A 19,844-nucleotide genomic window follows, 5' to 3' on the forward strand; every position below is an offset into this window, starting at 1 on the left:
ATAGTATAATATAAATAAATATATATAGGTGGTATATTCTTCTTCGGAAAAATTTATAGCGATGCGATATTTCTTCTTTACTCTGTGTTAAATCTTTAAAGACACTATAATCTAATTAAACTGATATTTTATTATTTAAGAAATTTGTCGGTGTTAGTGGAAGCAACTTTTTTTATTGCATATTTAACTAGCTGTCGCCCGAGAATCCATCTGCGCAGAATTAAAAAAAATTAATAAGTAGCCTATGTGTTCTTCCAGACTACGTCCTACATCTATGCCAAATTTCATTAAGATCCGTTTAGCCGTTCCGGAGATACCTTGTTACAACCATTCATCCATCCATCCATCCATCCATCTAAACATTCGCATCTATAATAATAGTAAGAAGTAAGATGAAAATTTACAACTTAGCAAATAGGCTACAGTATGTAAATAAATCTTTTTCTCATAACTGGTATCATAAAAATGTCACCTATATTTTTTTTTCAATATATTACCCTAGTATATATAACAAGTAAATCAAACCATAGTTCACAACAGAATCAGTTAACTGTCTAATAAAAAAACATTGAAGTTATAGCGTTCAACAATTCACCGCAAGCAGCGTCTAGACAATATTTCATTCCGTTCGGTCAGTTATAATACTGACCGAAAGGAATCGTGTACAGAACTTTTGACAAATGACGTCGAACTTAATTTGTCGAGAATGTTACGCCGCAACGTACCAGCAGGATACTTCTTAAGTCTCTAATGAATGTATATCATAGCACTTTAAATAATTTATTTCATACGCCAAGGCATAATGAACGAGAAATAATTGAGCTTCAAGATTCTTATGGAATGTGATCTAGTTTTATGGTAAGCTAGCTATCGTTCGCGACTTCGTCCGCGCGGTATTATAAATTAATTAGTATAATAGCTTATGTGGTCTTCTAGACTATTTTCTACGTCTCTGCAAATTATAGCGTTCTTTTGGAGATACCTTCATCTAAACATTCATCCATTTTGGATTTTATTTGTTCAATCTGACACGACGAGGTTTAACATTGATATAATATTGAAATGATACAGCATGCTCAACAAAACTCATAAACTTAAGTGTAATAATAAATATGTAATCCGATTAAGAAATAATCATCATCATCAGCTCACTATACGTCCCCACTGAGGGGCTCCGAGCCTACCCTAAGTTAAGGGTGATTAGGCCATAGTCAACCACGCTGGCCAAATGCGGGTTAGTTGACTTCACACATATCTTAGAATTTCTTGTCAGATATGTGCAGGTTGCATCACGATGTTTTCCTTTACCGTAAGAACGTCGGATAAATGTATATATGTAAATCGGAAATCGAAAAACATATTGGTACATGGCGGGATTCGAACCCAGGTCCTGCAGATTGCAAGTCAAGTGCTTGACCCCTGAGCCACCGACGCTCTAAGAAATAATAGCCACACTCAATTATTCACAAAGTAGGACCAACTTACTTTAAGTACCTTGGTCCGCCTAATCGTAATAAAACGTAAAGATAATCCCAAATTTGAACTAAAGATTTATCTATATTTAAATAATATTAACTGTCAGTCATTTAAAATGTTTTTTAAGGTAACCAGAGAGCCTATAGACTGTCTATTATTATATACATAGATTATTTTATATGTAGATAAAGAAATTTTATCTTAGCGTTATCAAGTCTTGGAATGGCTAACGATCAACGTTGCCACCTCCTTTAATTAAGAGTGACGGTACGTTAATTGCCTACTTAAATCAACAGCACAACGTATCTTTTCATATTAATCCTGACCGATATGCTTTAACAATTATCTCTAGACCCTTCATTTGTAAACAAATAGAACTTGCGTGACTAACGGTTTAACGGTTATCGAACTAAAGATTAATCTTATGGTTCTTTAATTCATTATTAGGAGAGTCAAAATATTTGTAATTAATAATACATATTGTTTATGGCTACTTCGAAGAGAGAGAAAGAGAAGAAAGATACTAATCTATCCTGTTTTTGTAATAGAGATACAGTTATAAAATAAATAGAGAGTCTCTGGCAATAGATTATACGTGACTAGCTGTCCCACGCGACTACGTCTGCGCGAAATTTAAAAAACTTAATAAGTGGCCCATGTGTTCTACACCTATGCCAGATTTCATCGATATCCTATTCGATTCTAACAAACATTGGTATTTAATTTGTAAATAAGAAGTAAGATAAACTGGGTAACAGACCACGAAAATTTCAGAATCGTACTACACAATGTATAAAAATAAGTTGCATAAAAACTCATGCATATTGGCCGCAACGATAGAAAGAAAGAAAAAAAAGAAAGAAATAAAAAAGAAAAAATAATCTATGATTCGAAAAATAGTGGAGCGAACGCTTGATATAATTGACAGTAATCGCGAGCTCATTACTGGCAACACCGACACTGATGTGTGTCAATCACGACGCGAGTGCAATCAATGGTCGTACAATAACAGCTTGTTACAGCCCAGCGCTACGGGGTCTCCATTACCTTAATTTAATCTATAAAAAGCGTAAGTACACGAATATGGTTAGGCGTGCTTAACCTTTGACCCTTAACGAGCACTTACATATAGCGAATTTTTTAAATTTCTTTGTAATTTAACGTCTCTGTGGTTCTTAGATTATAGAGTACTTTATCGTATATTCTACAAAAATATATAATAAACGTCTCGGTTTATAAATAACTAGCTGTTGCCCGCGACTCCGTGCGCGGTATTAAAAAATACAACTGAATTGACTATGTTCTACATCTATGCCAAATTTCAGCGAGATCCATGCAGCCGTTCCGGAAATACCTTCATACAAACATCCAGCCATCCATCCAAACATTCGCATTTATAATATTGGTAAGATTGCCTAGATATTTTGCACTAAACGAAAAACAATAATAATAGTAGGATTTATAGTTTTCAAACAAAATAAAAACTTTGCAGACGAGTCGGCTTAACCCTTTCCATGTCCACAGTCTTTTTTCTGCGGATATTTATTTAAAAAAAAATTGTCGAAATACTATAAGACGGTCACTTTGTTAGAAAATGTGACTAACAGTAGCTTTGTTGCATAAATCCGCGTAATAGTTGACGTGAAATATGAATGAACGGGCTCGTAAATAAAGGAGAATTATGGTTTTCAGCACGACCTATATATCTCCTACACTGAAGACGTAGTTAAACTGTTGCAAGTAACATTTTGAAATCCAAATCTTTAATCAGTACCGTATATATGTGGATATAAACTTAATAACTTAAGTTTAACTTTAAGTTAAGTTATTAATTTAAAATAACATATACTGAAAAACTCTCATTGATGGCGTATTAATTAAAAAAAAACTATGAAAAATATTTTCTCCTTTAACGCTTTTCTCCTTTATGTCATGAATTATACATGAATTTACTATGTTAATATTCTGATAATCTTTATCATTTATACCTTGGAAGACATTCCCGTTCCTGTACAGCCACTCCTCCACCACAAGTCCTTGAGCAGGGCCCCCAGTTGCTCCAAGACGTCCACGCGTATGCACTACCCAACGACTGCTCTAAAGCCTGGAATATAAAAGGTAGTAAGAGTTAAGGATTTGCTTCTTCAATACGACAGAAGTTTTCGACACAAACATTTTAAAAATCATAAAAACCAAACTAACATAGAAACCAGAGTTTGTTTCAAACTTCTTTACAAAGGCATTAGGTATTAATTGATATTTCACACCTTTTAACATGAGTTAATCCATCATTCATGTCAAATAAAATCATTGACTTGTTAATCTTTTAAATAATCAACAAAGAAATGCAACTTAATTTAAATTCCTCATGTAATAAAATACAATCTATAAGTAATCTTATTTACCTGAAGAGAATCGGCAGCGATGTTCGTTGCCATTATGAGCATGGCCAACTGCACAACTGTAGCCCTGGAAATAAGACAACATTCAAACTTCAAACAATAAATTATAAAATAAACGCAGTAGCTTAGTAATGTAATATTAATTAATATAATCAATTAAATCATACCAAATATTGTTCCTCATTTTAAAAACACAAAGACCATTTTTCAACCACAATTAATACGACCCATTGGTGGTGACCTATTGTTTTTAATTATATTATTTTAACTAACTAATATTTGAAATATTTCTGCAAAGATTGCTTCAATTATATTCATGATTGTTTTTTAATTTAAGTCAACTTATTTTACGAGGTTTCTAAACAATTAACCTTTGATTTCTGACAACAAAACCACCGTACAACACATATCGTTATCCTCGTTTCATCTTTGACAAAACAGAGATAACATGTTTAAAGCGAAGATTTTGGTCTCAGAAGCCTACGGTAAAATAGGATATTAAACCATTATATTCTTACTCTCTATGCTCCTTTAAGCTTTTCTAGAGCATTTCTTGTTCTTATGTTCATTCCTTTGTGGAACTATATCTCATTTTAATATCTATAGATCAGTTTCACACGTATGACCATAAACAAAGATGATGTAAACTTAAATCATTGTCAAAAACAAACGGTAGCTCTTCCAAGATTTACTTGTTACGACGTGGGTGACAGACTATGACACAGATTCCCTGACATACCTATTTACATTGCTTTCACGATTCCGTCATGCTATTTATTCAATAGGGTTGTCATCGTGGGAATTTTTATGTTTGACAATTTATTTTCACTTTGATCGGGATAATCCAAATACACAGAACAATCAATGTTCATATGTATCGACATTATTAAGCCCAAATTGGCACGGACGTTTTTTTAACGCGCGATAAAAAGCGTTCAAATAGAACAAATTTATATATTGTGTAATTTACATGTTTTTTATCACTCAATGTTGCATTCTGAGCATTGGGCGAAGGAAGCAAGAATAATTTAAAAAATTTCATCACTTGCCAACCGACAACGCCAAACTTTAACGGGCGTTAAAAAAGCGCCTATATAAATGCACTGCACAATTGTTACACCTCACACATTTTTGCACATTTATAAACTAAAAATCTAAAGAATAATAAAATTACTATAATTATTACTTTAAAAAGTCGAAACCCTATTTTAAAAATCAGGTAAGAATAAAAAAAAATGATTGTTTTTGTTTATTTATATTCAGTTGTCCATTGAGTTTGAGAACCGCTGACCTGTAGGGTCACGACACCCACGCTGCTCTTAGACTTTTACGCAACCAGACATCTCCATTAGAGATTCAAACCCGGACGATACAAGCGATCGCACCCGCGTCTCCATAACAACCATCAAACGGCTGTAAAACGCCCGAACGAACTTCTTAAGTGCCTTATAAAGTGCCAATAGCCGTTATTTCCATGTTAATACGCTTTCGATCCACAAACACCAAAAATGTTGCCCTCTTTATTAGTGCTTTGATGTCTCAGTGTTACAATTAAACATTAAATATATTAAAATATAAAAGGCAGTAATATATTAAGTATATCAAGCTACTGAATTAAAAAATAATATATTTATAGCTAAATTGTTCTTATGTATGTTTAAAAATATATATAACATTGTATATAATATAGGAAATCCTTTTAATCGACACAAATTTTATAACGAAGAATATGAATGTTTGATTGCATTGAACTTTGAAACTACTCAGGCGACATAAAAAACTCTTTTATTATTGGGAAGCTACACTATCCCTGGATGACGTAGACTATATTTATTAGAGATTTTTTTTTTATTTCGCGCGGATTAAGCCAGGCAACTGCTATATCTAATAACCGTTACACACGTGGTCACTAAAGTCATGTTTACATAAGTATCCAAATACTTTGCTCCTTTAGACCACAATAAACTCATCTATATAAACATACAACTGACCCAGTCGGTAAAAAAAATAACATTCACGTAAAGTTCAAAAGTGACGCCATCTTGATTTATTATCGGAAACAGTTAGTAGGTGAGGTTCACACGACCAGGACTATCTTTACGAGCGATGTGACACTTGACCTTATTTTTTTAATCCTGTGTAAGCGCGTGCGCAGTGAATGGAGCGTATAATTTATGTTTACTTTTACTCTCTAAGGAGTCTCGAATGGACGTCGGAAAAAAAGGTTTACCGTTTCGAGCACGTATAAAAATATTTGTTGTGGATAAACACTAGTGCAGGCCGGTGTTCACACTTCATGTATTTACTCGCTGTCTTGATAATGCGTTTTAAATGTAAATCAACTCTTAAAGTTTTGCAAATATTGTAATATTTAGATATGGCAACATTTTGTACGCTTACTACAATCGAAAAACTACAAAGTACAAACTAATAAACATAATATTAAAGTAGAATCTATTAATAAGTATTGTCTCGGTCTACGTTATATGGATTAAAATAATTCATCTTCCATCAAAATAATCAATATTAACTTACCAATAGGGCTTATTTTTTGATGTTGAATATCCCCGTGGCTCCATTTTATTTCACAGCAAACTTACATTCCAGCACTTTAACTTTCTCTTGTCCATTGTAATTCGTAACATTTATAAGGTACTTTTAAATAATTTAACACTACACTAAAATTTGTTCGAGGTACATTGTGTCATTGAATATCAATCTATGACTGTTTTAAGCATCTTCAGAGGAAAGCTTAGCACAAAATCAATAACCTGAAACAAAAAAAGAACGAAATTAAATTGACGCAAATGTATTAAACGTGAGAGATATTTATTATATAGTAAAACGCCATTCTTTTGTTTTGGATGATCCTTATTTTTTCTTTTGTATTTCAAAGTTACATATAGGTATATTCTATGTGTTTTTGATTATATCAGCGTTAGAAAGATCTTTTCATCGTTTAGTTAATTCTTATATGTACGTCCTCACCATGTATACATGTTAATACTAGCTGTCGCCCGCGAATACAGACTATGTTCTACATCAATGCCAAATTTCATCGAGATCTGTTTTGCCGTTCTGGAGATACCTTCAAACAAACATCCATCCATCTAAACATTCGCATTTATAATATTAGTAAGATTTGACAAAACAATTGACATTCGAATCTATAACTGATTTCTGACTCAACACCAGTTTTGATTGACAATAAATCCCACATTATTTAAAAAGATAGAAAAAAGCACGTAATGATAACGCTATTTCCGTACAGACTAGCATGTCTTCATCCAAGGAAGAGGTGGGCAGAGATTAAGAGATTAAACGCTTCTCGTTTTGACAACAGATGCATGTCTCCGGTCAGAGTTTATCAGTTAATAAAACACCGTATAAAGTCTATCTATTTACAACCACAAGAGAACCGTCGGCGGATTAATAAAAAATATCTCAATAGTGTACACAAGCTTGGACACTTGAGAAAGAGGAAGTAATAAGATAAGAAACAAACAACGTATCGTGTGAACAATGACTCACTTCGTTCAGAAAGCTCACTTGGACGTGAATGGGTCGTTTTGATATGAACGTTAGATCTTAACGGCGATTGTTTTTTTGTTTGTTTTAGAACAAATTGGTGAATCAAGAGCTGCTGATGTTTTTGGAACCTTATCCCAACCAAATATTACTTCTTACTAATATTATAAATCCGAATGTTAAGATAGATGGATGGCTGAACGGATCGCGATTAAATTTGGCATACATATAGAACATATTCTGGAAGAACACATAAGCTACTAATTATTTTTTTTTATTCCACTCGGATAGTCGCGGGCAACAGCTAGTTTTAAATAAAGAAGCGTGGAAACTATAGTCCGTACTTTCATTTACAACAGAAGAATCTAAGATAAGAATTCAAAATTACATTTAGGAACAGAATTCGTAAATTATTTTTAATATCAAAACCCTTTCAACTTTAATTCATAAGTTACGTTAAATAAATCAATTATGTCACGAATAATTATTAGTGTATTGTTCGTAAATTTTTTTTTATTCTTATATGACATTATCTGTTCACGTAAACAAGACAGGTAAATATTCTGGCGATGGCGTTGATAAGGGCTTACGCCACAACGTAGCTCCGGGTATCACGTTATCGCCATATTGTGTGTTAATGATACGTAACACATAAGATACAATGACCTGCTTAGTTTTGCAAGACATATTAAATCGAGTTCACTTCTAAACTTCACACATCTTTGGGAAAATAAAAATTATAAAGCTTAAAATGTACCTCTGTTAAACGAGAACATGTGGAAAACAACAAAGCAACTAAAAGCAAGGTAGGGATGGAAGGCGAAAGGGAAATAATATATTACTAAGTTTATATTTATTGCAATTTTTAAAAACTAACTGATATCATACTTATATAGTGTAGTTACATTGAAAATCAATAACGATGTTTTTTTTTTTAAATAAATTGCGACCCTGCCCTAAAGGGTAAAGCGGCGATCACGTATTACTAATTTGCACGGTCGTGACATACCACTCTTGTATTTTCCTCATTGAAATGTCTAGCAAGGAACGAGTACTAACTATAGTATGATAGAGGTAATTTCTTACTTTCAAATTACCTTTCTTATTAAATAGCTGTCGCCCGCGACTCTGTCCGCGGTAAATTAAAACATACGTAGCCTATGTGTTCTTCGAGAATATGTTCTTGTATATTCAGAATATATCTGTGAAAAATTTCATCAAGATCCGTTGAGTCGTTTCGTAGATATCTTCTAACAAACATTTATCCATCTAAACTTTCGCATTTATAATATTAAATGAATAACATAGAGGTGATTTCTTCCTTTTAAATGATTACGTCAATAACTTAAATTGCGTTAATTTAAGGAGCTGCTAACAACAGATTATAAACCATTTAGGATTCAGCAAAAGATTAAGCGAAATCAAAAGCTTACAAAATGTACTAAATGAGGCCGGTTCATATCATTGCGTTAACATTAGTAAGGTAAATAAAACGAAAGATTGAATTGGGTCATCTCATGAAACCGTGGCGATGTGGCGATGCTCTTTCATGTAGCACGCGCCACAAAAAAAACACGTTTTAAACGATAACAAAACTGGGATTTATATACTGCCCACCTTTATTATCTAACGCTTCAACCTAATAATCGATTCAAAAGCATTTCTACATTTAAAATAGCAAATCATAAGAACTTTATGTTCCGTTTTCTTAAATCGTAGTCCCAAGTTCGAAGTTGCGAACTCAACAATTTTATAACAATCATAACTAATAAAATTTATATTAAAATTACTGTACAAAATTTACACATATCAACACATAATGTTATTAAATAAAAAAAATAATAGGGAATAGTATATTAACTAGAGCGCACCTATAAAAGCAAATAATTATAAGGTTAACTAATAAAATCGTTAAAATAAAATAAACTATTGTAAAGAAATTATGAACATAATATAATCTTTCAAACATTATTATTACGTAAATTAAAGGAAACAAAAATCAACTTACATTATTCACAAAAATGTCCTAGTAAAATTTTTAATCTGTGCTTCGTACCAAAACTTTAAGGTACAACTTTTTTGACATGCGCGAAGGGCTTAACGCACTGAACTAGAGTGTGGCCGTGTAGGTTGCTATGGTACGACTGGACAGCGTAGTACTGGCTGTAAAACCATGCCTCGTGAAGAGGAAATAGGCTCCGTTGATGATTGCTTTGTAATAGCAATGGGTCCTGCCGTGAAATTATCACTTAAGCCACATTCGCACGGCAAATTATATCAAACTTACCATAGATGATGTGCTATGAGTTCTATAAACATCTAACTGAAAGAAAGCTTTGTCTAATCGTAATTTAAATATAATTCATATAAACTTTAGCTTAGAAATATAAAATAATCATACTAAGCCAAAACAATCATGATAACTTAATAATAATAAAATTGGTAATTTTAAAATTACCTTCACTTTAATATGGGATTGTTACACGTTAAAGAATTAATTCCAAATCAACAAACATGTCTATAAACAGATAAATAACCTCAAATTATGTAGTATTATAAAAAATCAACAAAAATATAAAACCAAATACAAAATATAATAATTTTTAATTTAATTACACTTACAAAATCTTAATTCCAATACGAAACGCAATTGTTAAACAAGACAGGAGCACACATTCACACAACTGAAAATTATTATGTATTGGCCGAATATCGATCTCTGATTACTGAAACTGTATAAAACTCATTCGTCATTCAATTGTTAGCAAGACATAAACGTCGTGGGCAATCGTGTTTTGTTATTTTATAATTATGATGCAGGCAAACAATAGAATGATGTGGTCCCTCGCATGTTATTAATAATACTAACAATTTATCTAATGTTTTGGTTAAATTATACGATGGACATTAATATAAACAGCATGTCCTTTTTTCCGTCTATCGAATTTAAAATAAGAACAAGAAATCCGTATTTTTATCTGGGTATAGTACGATTAACCAATAAAATCACATCATGTATTTTTAGTTTACTTTATATTTCTAATTGAATCTTATTTTATTATTTATTTGTTTGCATTCGATAGGCTCTAAAACTACTGAACTAATTGGAAAAATATGCAAAAAAATATGGAAGCAAATATGACATAGGCAAAATTTATTGCTAGTTTTAAAATTTCGCGCGGACGAAATTCAGAAAACTGCTAGTGTAATATAAAATTCGAACGTTCTTTTAGGAACAACTTAAAAACTAATTGAAAACTTAAGTACATACAATTACGATCTACAGGACAAGTACCTTTTAGTAATATTCAAGTAGCCATTTGTCACCAAACCCAGCACCAAAAAAAGAAAGAAGAAAAAGTTTTTATTTATATCAAAAACAATAAATAACATAAAAATTGCACATAACTGAGAAATTAAATTTAACTTAAATTACCATTTATGGTTATATGCCTGTATCGTGGGCAGCGATATGATGCCACTTCTATTATTTATACTGAATTCTGTATAATAACATAACTAATCTGCTATTTTATTCTTAAAAATTAATGAAAATATAAAATTTTGTGCATTTTATATTCTAATCTTATATCTTTAAATGAGCAATTCTTGTATAAATATATATATATATTATCTCTTCTACGGATCGGTCTTCTACGGTTAGATCGAAAAATATTATTCACATTTCATCATTTTATTAGTTATTCGTACTTAAATATCCAAAAAACACAATTCAAAAAAAATACCTAGCAAAGCTGTCCAGGTACTGTCTTTTAGATGTGATACTAAAAGATTCAATTCACAAAATCGTTCGTGTTGATGATCGCCATCATTAACATGCGTTAAAAATAACACCATATTCGATCACACTATTTTCTCTAATTTATTCCAAATCGAAGTCGTTTTTAATGTTACCAAATTCCCGTAATACATCGTCGACTGAATACTTTCCTTTCACCGTCACTCTTGGTGGTCTAATAGCTATAGTACTTCATTACTTTGCCGCTAAGTCGTCTGTTCCACCGCTGATAAATTTTTATTGTCCTCAACACGACCTATTTCACTTTGTTACATAAGATAATAGATAACTGCTGTGAATATATGTATGTTAGTGTTCTTTTTTACACTCATAGGATTTTTTTTACTTTTACTAGGTTATGCTACTAACGCGAATGTTTAGATGGATGAATGGATGTTAATTTGAAGGTATATCTCCAGAACAGATCAACGGATCTCAAATAAAATTTAGCATACATATAGAGCATAGTCTGAAAGAACATATAGGCTACTAATTATGTTTAATTTAATTCCGAACGGACAGAGTCGCATGCGGAAGCTAGTGTTACCAATATTAAACATGCGTTTTTTTAGATAGATGGTTGTTTGTTATAAGATATATCTATTACAGCTAGACGGATCCCGCTGAAAGACAAATATGTAGAACATAATCTGGAAGAACGCATAGACTACTAAGTTTTAATTCCGTGCATGGAGTCGCAGGTGAGAGCTAGTTTAACAAACGATTTACATTTATGAATTCTTCCCGTAGAAGAGCTAATATGTTAACCCTTAATTCGACGAAATTTTTTGTAGCAAAAAAACTTTTTTTTTTAATAAAGTCATACTTACGTAATTTTCTCTAAACTAGTACAGTAGATTTTTTTTAATTGGTTGTTCGTCACACTGGACACCACCAAATTAAGGGTTAAGAATCTACTATTAAAGTTTGCTGCATCCCGAGGTATTATTATATTATTTTTACTCACTATCATACATATACGTACAGTTTACTTACATGTGGATGAAAATCATTTGAGAGAAAGTTGTCCTTGAAAGATCATGGTCCGGCGTGAGATTTGTGCGTTGTCCTAATTAAAACTTAAGCACCCTCTTGTCGTAACACGTGGCTGTGTAACACCGCACGCAAGTACCCACTTGAAGAATTAATCGATATCAAATTCAATTAAGGAATTCATTGAAAATTTTACCAAACTTGCTTAGAAACTTGTAAATGTGAACGAAGATACTTTATCGTTTTAACTTATAACTTAATACAAAGAATAATACTTTGCAGATAATTTGACTAAATACATATTAACATTTAGTATTATGAAACAAAATAAAAATGTTTTTATCATATTCCAATACACAAATATAAATTGGTAGGTTAATAGTTTATTTTTAATCTGTATCAATGAAGACTCTTTGCTTATTGAATTGTAAATAGCCAATTACAAATTGTACGTGATCTTTGGAAAAGTCGCGACATCGTCTACAGTTTATAACTGTTTATTCAAACAGTAGTCGAATTAGTAAGATGAGTGGTGCAAGTTAGGGCCCAATTATCGTCGCTTAGCGGACTTCCAGTAAGGGCACCCACCTCTGACCTCATACATACACGATTTACTGACCTACTGGAATTTAGAAATTACAAAGTGCCAGTATTAAATAGTGCACATATTATTTATTGCATAACTTATCGCCCTTCTCCGTTCAAACGAAATTTAAATAATTACTAGCCTATATGTTCTTCTAGACTATGTTCTATATCTATGCCAAATATCAGTAAGATACATGGGATCCGTTCAGCCGTTCTGGATATTCCTTCAAACATCCATCCATCCAACCATACATTTAAATGTACCATTTCAAACTAGACCGAAAGTATATTTTCAGAATAGACTATTCATTTTACAATAACTACTTCCAATTTAAGAACTTTCAAAATGAATAGTTTAGGACTTAGCAAAACTCTTTGCATCTCTTCAATCTATGTTCTTATCTATTAATCCTATTACAGGCAAAAATTGCCGAGGAATCACAATTTAATAAGAAAATGTACTCGCAAGTGGAAAAACATAATACGATATAACGGTCTTTCGATAATCAGCAAAAAGTAACAAAGTGTTTTATAATAATACAAAAACCTATTTATCCTATTATAGCTATAACAAGGTCTTACAGTGATTCCCAAAGTGGCCCAAGACCCCCTAGGGTCCACGGAAGTTCTAGCGAGAGTGTACGTGAGAAATTAAAGTGGAGGGCTCACAAATTGAAAAATAAATTTTACCAGTATGGGATTAAGTGAAATCAGTGTTAAGAAATGGGTCTATCAGAAATAGTTTGGGAATCTCTGGTCTAACGTGATTGACACACGAAGTAGGAAGAGTGATGTGTGCATTGGCCCTAAGACCGCATGTCACACGCCGCGGCCTAAAGCTACTGACATACGCCGGCTTTTCTCGCGGTTTAGGTAAAAGTTAAACCGCAAGCTTGCGTCGTAAACTTGCTTAGTAATTTAGACGTTGCTGTTTGCGTAAGATTCTCACTTTGAAAGTCCTATGCATACCAGGATATATTTGGAATTTACACCTAACTTCTTTTACTATAATTTTAAAAAAAAATCCAAGAAATAGTATGTACCCAAAAGAGGAAATTCTAGAATTATTGGAAGAAATCAAAACAACTACGTCTATAGATAACGATATCTTTCTAATATTATAAATGCGAAAGTTTGGATGGATGGATGGATGTTTGTTTGAGGGTATCTCGAGAACGGCTGTATGGATCTCGCTGAAATTTAGCACAAATGTAGAACATTGCCTGGAAGAACACATAGGTTACTAATTACGTTTTTTGTAGTATCGCGCAGACGGAGTCTAGTCTAGCTAGTGTTTTATACAGAGATTTTGATGTCAAAAACCAACGGTAAATCTTTTTTTGCACATTGTTAACCGGGCTAGTTCAACCGATTTACATAAAATAGAATATGTAATAGATTCTATGGCATTTCAATTAAATATTGCACATCCATTCATCTTTCCAGCAATAAAGAGATCACAATGTTAAACCAACAATTACGTAAAGCCATTTTTAGTGGCCAACAAATTGACAATTCAAGGACAATAACAAAAGCAAATAATTGAAGAGGACGATAAATAGACGAGGCTACTTGATAGAGTCGGGGGTCAACAGGCGACAACGATCGCGCGGTATTGGACATAATCACATAACTATTGAACACCCATGATTTCAGGGGGTCAACGACCCCCACACACATTGCAATGACGTTTTTCTTTTCTAGTATAATGCATTCGTTAATTTAATTATAAATGTTAGGTAATATCAAATGTGTTGTAGAGAGGATATTTGAATAGTTAAGCGTCGAAAACACAGTGTGACGGACACGTTTCGATTTCCAGACAGCTAGTGCTAAGAGGTGACGTCATCAAGTGTACTAAATCAGTCAACCCGCGCATAATTATAACCCGAAGGAAAGACTATAGTTTTCTCTTGCTCTATCTATTGTTAGGAAGAAAGACCGAATTGTCAGTGTATTAACGCAACACTAGCCTTACTAAAATATCGACGTTTATGTCCCCTCACTATTCATTCTGACACAGGACTTTGTAACGAAAGCACGTCATTCGCGCCAAAAGATTCTAATTGATACTGTCTAAAACTATACAGTAAAGAAATTAAAGGCATTTCAATAAAATTTTGTCAACTAAGCTATAAAATTACATAATATTAAATGTGTTGCCATCATCGTATCAATCATGGCTTTTTAATGGTTTAAAATAAATATTCCAAATCTAATCATAGTGTTTGAATTTCTCGTTCAAAGACGCTAAAACACTGGCCATAAAACTTAATAAAACTAAAAGATGTTCGAAAAAAGCAAGGAATTTAAATTATCTTTTTGTAGCCCAAATAATTAGACAGTAAGGCAATTATACATTTTATTGAGTCTTTATCTGTAATTAAACATATCTCAAATTGCTTAGTTTCGGTTACACAAGTTAGTTGCATAAGAAATAATGTTATTGGCGTAAAAAGGAGTTTACACATCCAACAACAATCTCGTAATTTTATTAAACTGTCAAAATTTCCGTTCAGATTACGTTAGTTCCCGATATAGGGTCATCAAACAATATAAAATTAACCAAACAAAAACGTTATTTAAAATGTAAATTACATGTTAACTATATCCTGAACGATAGTTCCAAATTCACTATACCTACTAAATTTAACGGTTCGAAAGATATTTGTAAATGGACCGTGCAATTTGTCGTTAAATAAAACCAAATTAAAATACATTGTTAAAAGTGATGACAATACTCAGGTAACGAGTTTTATTAACTGCCCAAGATTTTAATTAATTTTATGGCTGAATGCTACCATTTACCTATGCCCATTTAAAAATATTTACAATCAAGCAACAACATGCCACATGAAAACATTCTTTTCAACTGATAACCGTGCGACTGTCAGCTGTTTATTTTAAATTTCTTTTTTTCGCGCGACGTATTTCTGGCCAGTTCGAACTCCTTGACAGTAACCAAAGAGTTTGAATATGTTATCTTATTTTGCAGTCAAGCACTTTCAGTGTCATAAAGCCATTACTATTCAATATTCTATATGAAAAACGTTATTCAGTTTTATATATTAAAATGATGATACCAATGGTATAATTTATTCGGCTGTCACTACACATATAAATAAACTAAATTTATGTCCACGTACATTTAATAGGATTACGACTCCGCTGACGCCGTTAACATTGACTAAAGGAATTAACGTCAGACATTAAGCATTGCTTTTAGGGATTAGGTTAACAAACTCTGTAATCTTTTATGTTCAAAGCTTGACCTCCGTCAATTGTCAATATGGACATTATATTTATTGGTTTAAAAGATTAAAGATTACGCAACAATCATATGTTTTTATTACTTAATTTAATAAACCAGAGAATTATGTTATTTGTTCAAAAATTTTATTTAAGTTAATGATAAAATATATTTGAGGTTTAGGTGTTAAATAGATTTTTAATATGAAAATTTCAAAGCTGTCGATTGGTGTTTCCTTTTAGACGATTATTCCCATTGAAAGTTTTGTTTGTTAAACCAAATTACTCTAAAATTGTACATTAACTTCAAAGCTATCACTTCATTTTAAAATCATTTTCATTCATCAAAATCATTTTAACATTAAAACAATACTAACTATTTAAACTTTCTTATAAAACCATTAAAGGTATTTAAAGAAAAATAAATATATACAGAAATGTACCCGTATGCCTGTATACTAGCTCATTGGAAAAGTATTCTGTTCACGGCAAGTCCGGCGCTAAGATTGTATCTATTTGATGAGAGGCACGGTGGCCTCTCGCTAACCAGTCAGCTAATCACCAGTTTGTTACCATACTAATACAATCCTATCTTGAAATTCCTGCAAAATCTAAGCGGCTATTAAACGGTTAAATGCTATGTTACCATCCTTTACACTAGCGCTTAAGCTTAGACAATTTTCTCTATCTTTATACTATTGTATTCTCAAGTGCTTGCCACAAAGTTTAATGTTTGCTTAACATGTCCTTAGTATACGTTTCTTATTAAATCTACACTAAGTAACTTCCTTATTATTATTAAATTTATTAGCGTAAATCTGTCGATTGTTTCACAATAATCAAATTAAATAGTTCCCCATTGAATGCTGTTGTACGCCGAGAACCGAAAATCACTCAGCCATTATATCGATATGTAAATAAATTAAATTTTACAGCGTGTCCAACATTAATCGGGTGGCGGGGATTGTGCAATCATATTTTTATATATACATATAGAGTTGTTACAACTTTCAATCTAATAAAATTATGTAATTGAAAGATCATACTGAATATTAATTAACAATAAGACAATTGTTATTCTTCTATCTTATTATATTACAAAACGAAAAGCGTTACATAATCAAACAAAAATGTTATGACAAAACCAATTTAATCTTGTATCGATTGTTCAATTTTCAATTAGCTTTTTACCGTATAATTTGAGTGCTGCCTGCTGTATTAAAAGATATTGACATCCCTTTCATTCTCTTTGACAAAATAGAGTCAACAATATGTACTGATATAATTGACACCGCACTGGAGTAGTATTTTACAGTAATACGAACACATATATCATCATCAGCTCACTATACGTCCCCACTGAGGGACTCGTAGCCTACTCTAAGTTACGGATGACTAGGTCATAGTCAACCACGCTGACCCAGTGCGAGTTGACTTCACATATATCTTTTAATCTCTTATTAGATATGTGCAGTAGTGAATAAATGTACATAAGTAAATAGAAAATCGGAAAAAACATTGGTACTGTTAGGAAGAAAATCCGACACTGTGCGGGTGTATCGGCGCTACACTAGTCTTATTAAAATATCAAAGTTTATGTCCCCTAATCATTCCAACACTTGACTTGGAAATGAATGCGGGCCATTCGCGCCAAATGACTAACTAATAATAACTAAAAGTACGTGGCTGAATTTATACCCAGGAATTTGTATCATACGTTGTATCAACTCTATATGATTACGTAGATATTGACTAAATGATCACAACATTGAGTAGTAGAGGCGGTGTCGGTCGTCGTTCTCTGCACTCACATGACCGATCGCTCGATTAAACTCTTACTATGCGGTAGCATTGTACCTTGTTCATTTTATTATCCAAATTACAATTTATATCAGAAATTACAAATTAAAAAAGTAACTTCATTTAACCCAAAGATTAAAAACAAAGAAAACTGCATGTCTTACATCATTTTATTACGATTTATATGAAAACGCTTCCTCTTTCTTAGCAGAATGGCTCTCGTATCATCGTAGCATGGATTTCTCTAAAATTTGGCATAAATGTAGAACATTGTTTGGATATGTGTTCTACATACTAATTAAGTTCCGCACGGACGGAGTCGCGGGCAGCAGCTAGTCAGTTAATATTGCAGCAATGAACCGATCCATGCATTCCGTCACACGCAGAAAGCTTTAGTTGTATTTACTTCTTGTATAAGATGAGGTACCAGGGCGCTCAAAAAGCTTAAGATATGACATCTGATCCGCATGCTAAGAAGATGATTTTATAATCAATAAAGACGGTCGAAGTTATTTATAGACTGTACTAAACTAGAACTATCTTAGTTATTCGAAGCGAAAGTTATGAGCGTGGAGGGTGTAATACAATGCCGAAGTCGCAAACTGTCGCGGCAAGTGCGTACGACGACATCTAGTGCGTCAGCGGGGCGCCATTAGCCCCGGTGTCGGGTTCTCTTCCTGTCCCAGCCAACGCATTACTTACGCTCCTTCAACACGACCATGCAGTCATTAATGTCTAATATAACAACTAGGAATGTTGATTTAGTACTTTTATGTTTAGGATTTATTCGGCAATGTGAGAGTTATTAGTTTTTACAAGCTCCTATTTCGTATGTACCGATGTTTGTCATCAAATCTTGCAAATCTTTCTGGTTACTAATTGAGACGAAATTGTGAATACATATGTAAATCGCATGACAGTGGTAGAGCCCGCTTTAACATCTTCGCACGAATTGACCCGGCTCGCCCGGTGAAATACCACGACCACACAGAAGACAGGCGTGAAGTGGAAGCAATTCCGCGTTTCGTCTGATGAGTGTGCGGCCAGCGGCCTAATTTAGTCCACTTTCCCTTCGCACCCGTTTTCTTATAAAGAAAGGATGGGAAGTGGAACTGAACTTTCCGGATGAGAGGATGCATGGAAAGGGAAGATTTTTGATTTTTCTTTCTGTGAATCCTCTCCTCCGTCGATTAAAGGTAGGCGACGCATATGCAAATGCGTATGTCTATGGGCAACGGTCACTTCGCTATTTCAGCGTTTCAGGTGGCGGCTCGCTCGTTTGCCACCTTTTGATATAAAAAAAATAATATTGCAATATCATGATGACATAGTGTTAACTAGATTATGGAGCTGGATGGTTGTCATAGGAACTTCGCAATGAAACAAACTAATCGAGATTATGCTCGTTTGAATCGTCTTGACGATCTTTTTTAATATTTACAATTCTTTTAAATAACAAGATTATAATAAAAGCTTGTTTTTATAAGTCTCGTGGTGACTGCATTACTTATCTGAACCGTGCAAATAAGTGGTTATTGATGGTAGTTTCAAAAATAGTATACCAATATTTTTACTAAATTAGACGTTAAACGTAACACTTTATTAAGCTCTGAATGTTCATGTGAAAAGAGAATCGTCTAAGGGTCACTATCTTCATAATTATAATATGGTACAAATATAATAACAATAATTATCCAAACTATGTTGCCAGTATATATAATTATAGCAAGTGAGATGCGTATTTCCGACATGTAATACGTTAGTAACATCTGCTAGTAAAATCTCGTAAAAGCTCACAGCATACGGCATTTCCAATGCAAAACATATGTGCAAGACAGTACGGCAAGCAGATTTTATGATTTAAATTCACTCTACGACCTCTATCTAGTTCAGATTAATAGCGACAAACAGGCATAGGCAAATGAAATGACACATTATGCTTTACTGAACTATGAATAAATTAAAGAGTTGGTCGATAATAAAAACATAAACAATATTTTTACCAACTT

General features: G+C 32.8%; 1 protein-coding gene across 1 annotated transcript in view; it reads right to left on the bottom strand.

Moving 5' to 3' along the window:
- The window catches only part of LOC106114521 (ADAMTS-like protein 4), a 53,836-nt gene that overhangs the window by 32,478 nt on the left and 1,514 nt on the right, over positions 1 to 19,844 (bottom strand). The window contains exons 2-4 of the mRNA XM_013307765.1: positions 6,414 to 6,649; positions 3,882 to 3,945; positions 3,465 to 3,580 (exon numbers count right to left, since the gene is read on the bottom strand). Of these exons, the coding sequence (XP_013163219.1) occupies positions 3,465 to 3,580; positions 3,882 to 3,945; positions 6,414 to 6,457 (224 nt within the window). The 5' untranslated portion in view covers positions 6,458 to 6,649. The remainder of the gene's footprint in view (positions 1 to 3,464; positions 3,581 to 3,881; positions 3,946 to 6,413; positions 6,650 to 19,844) is intronic.

This window comes from Papilio xuthus, unplaced genomic scaffold, assembly GCF_000836235.2.
Source record: "Papilio xuthus unplaced genomic scaffold, Pxut_1.1 DF828142.1, whole genome shotgun sequence".
Classification (NCBI taxonomy): Eukaryota; Metazoa; Arthropoda; class Insecta; order Lepidoptera; family Papilionidae; genus Papilio; species Papilio xuthus.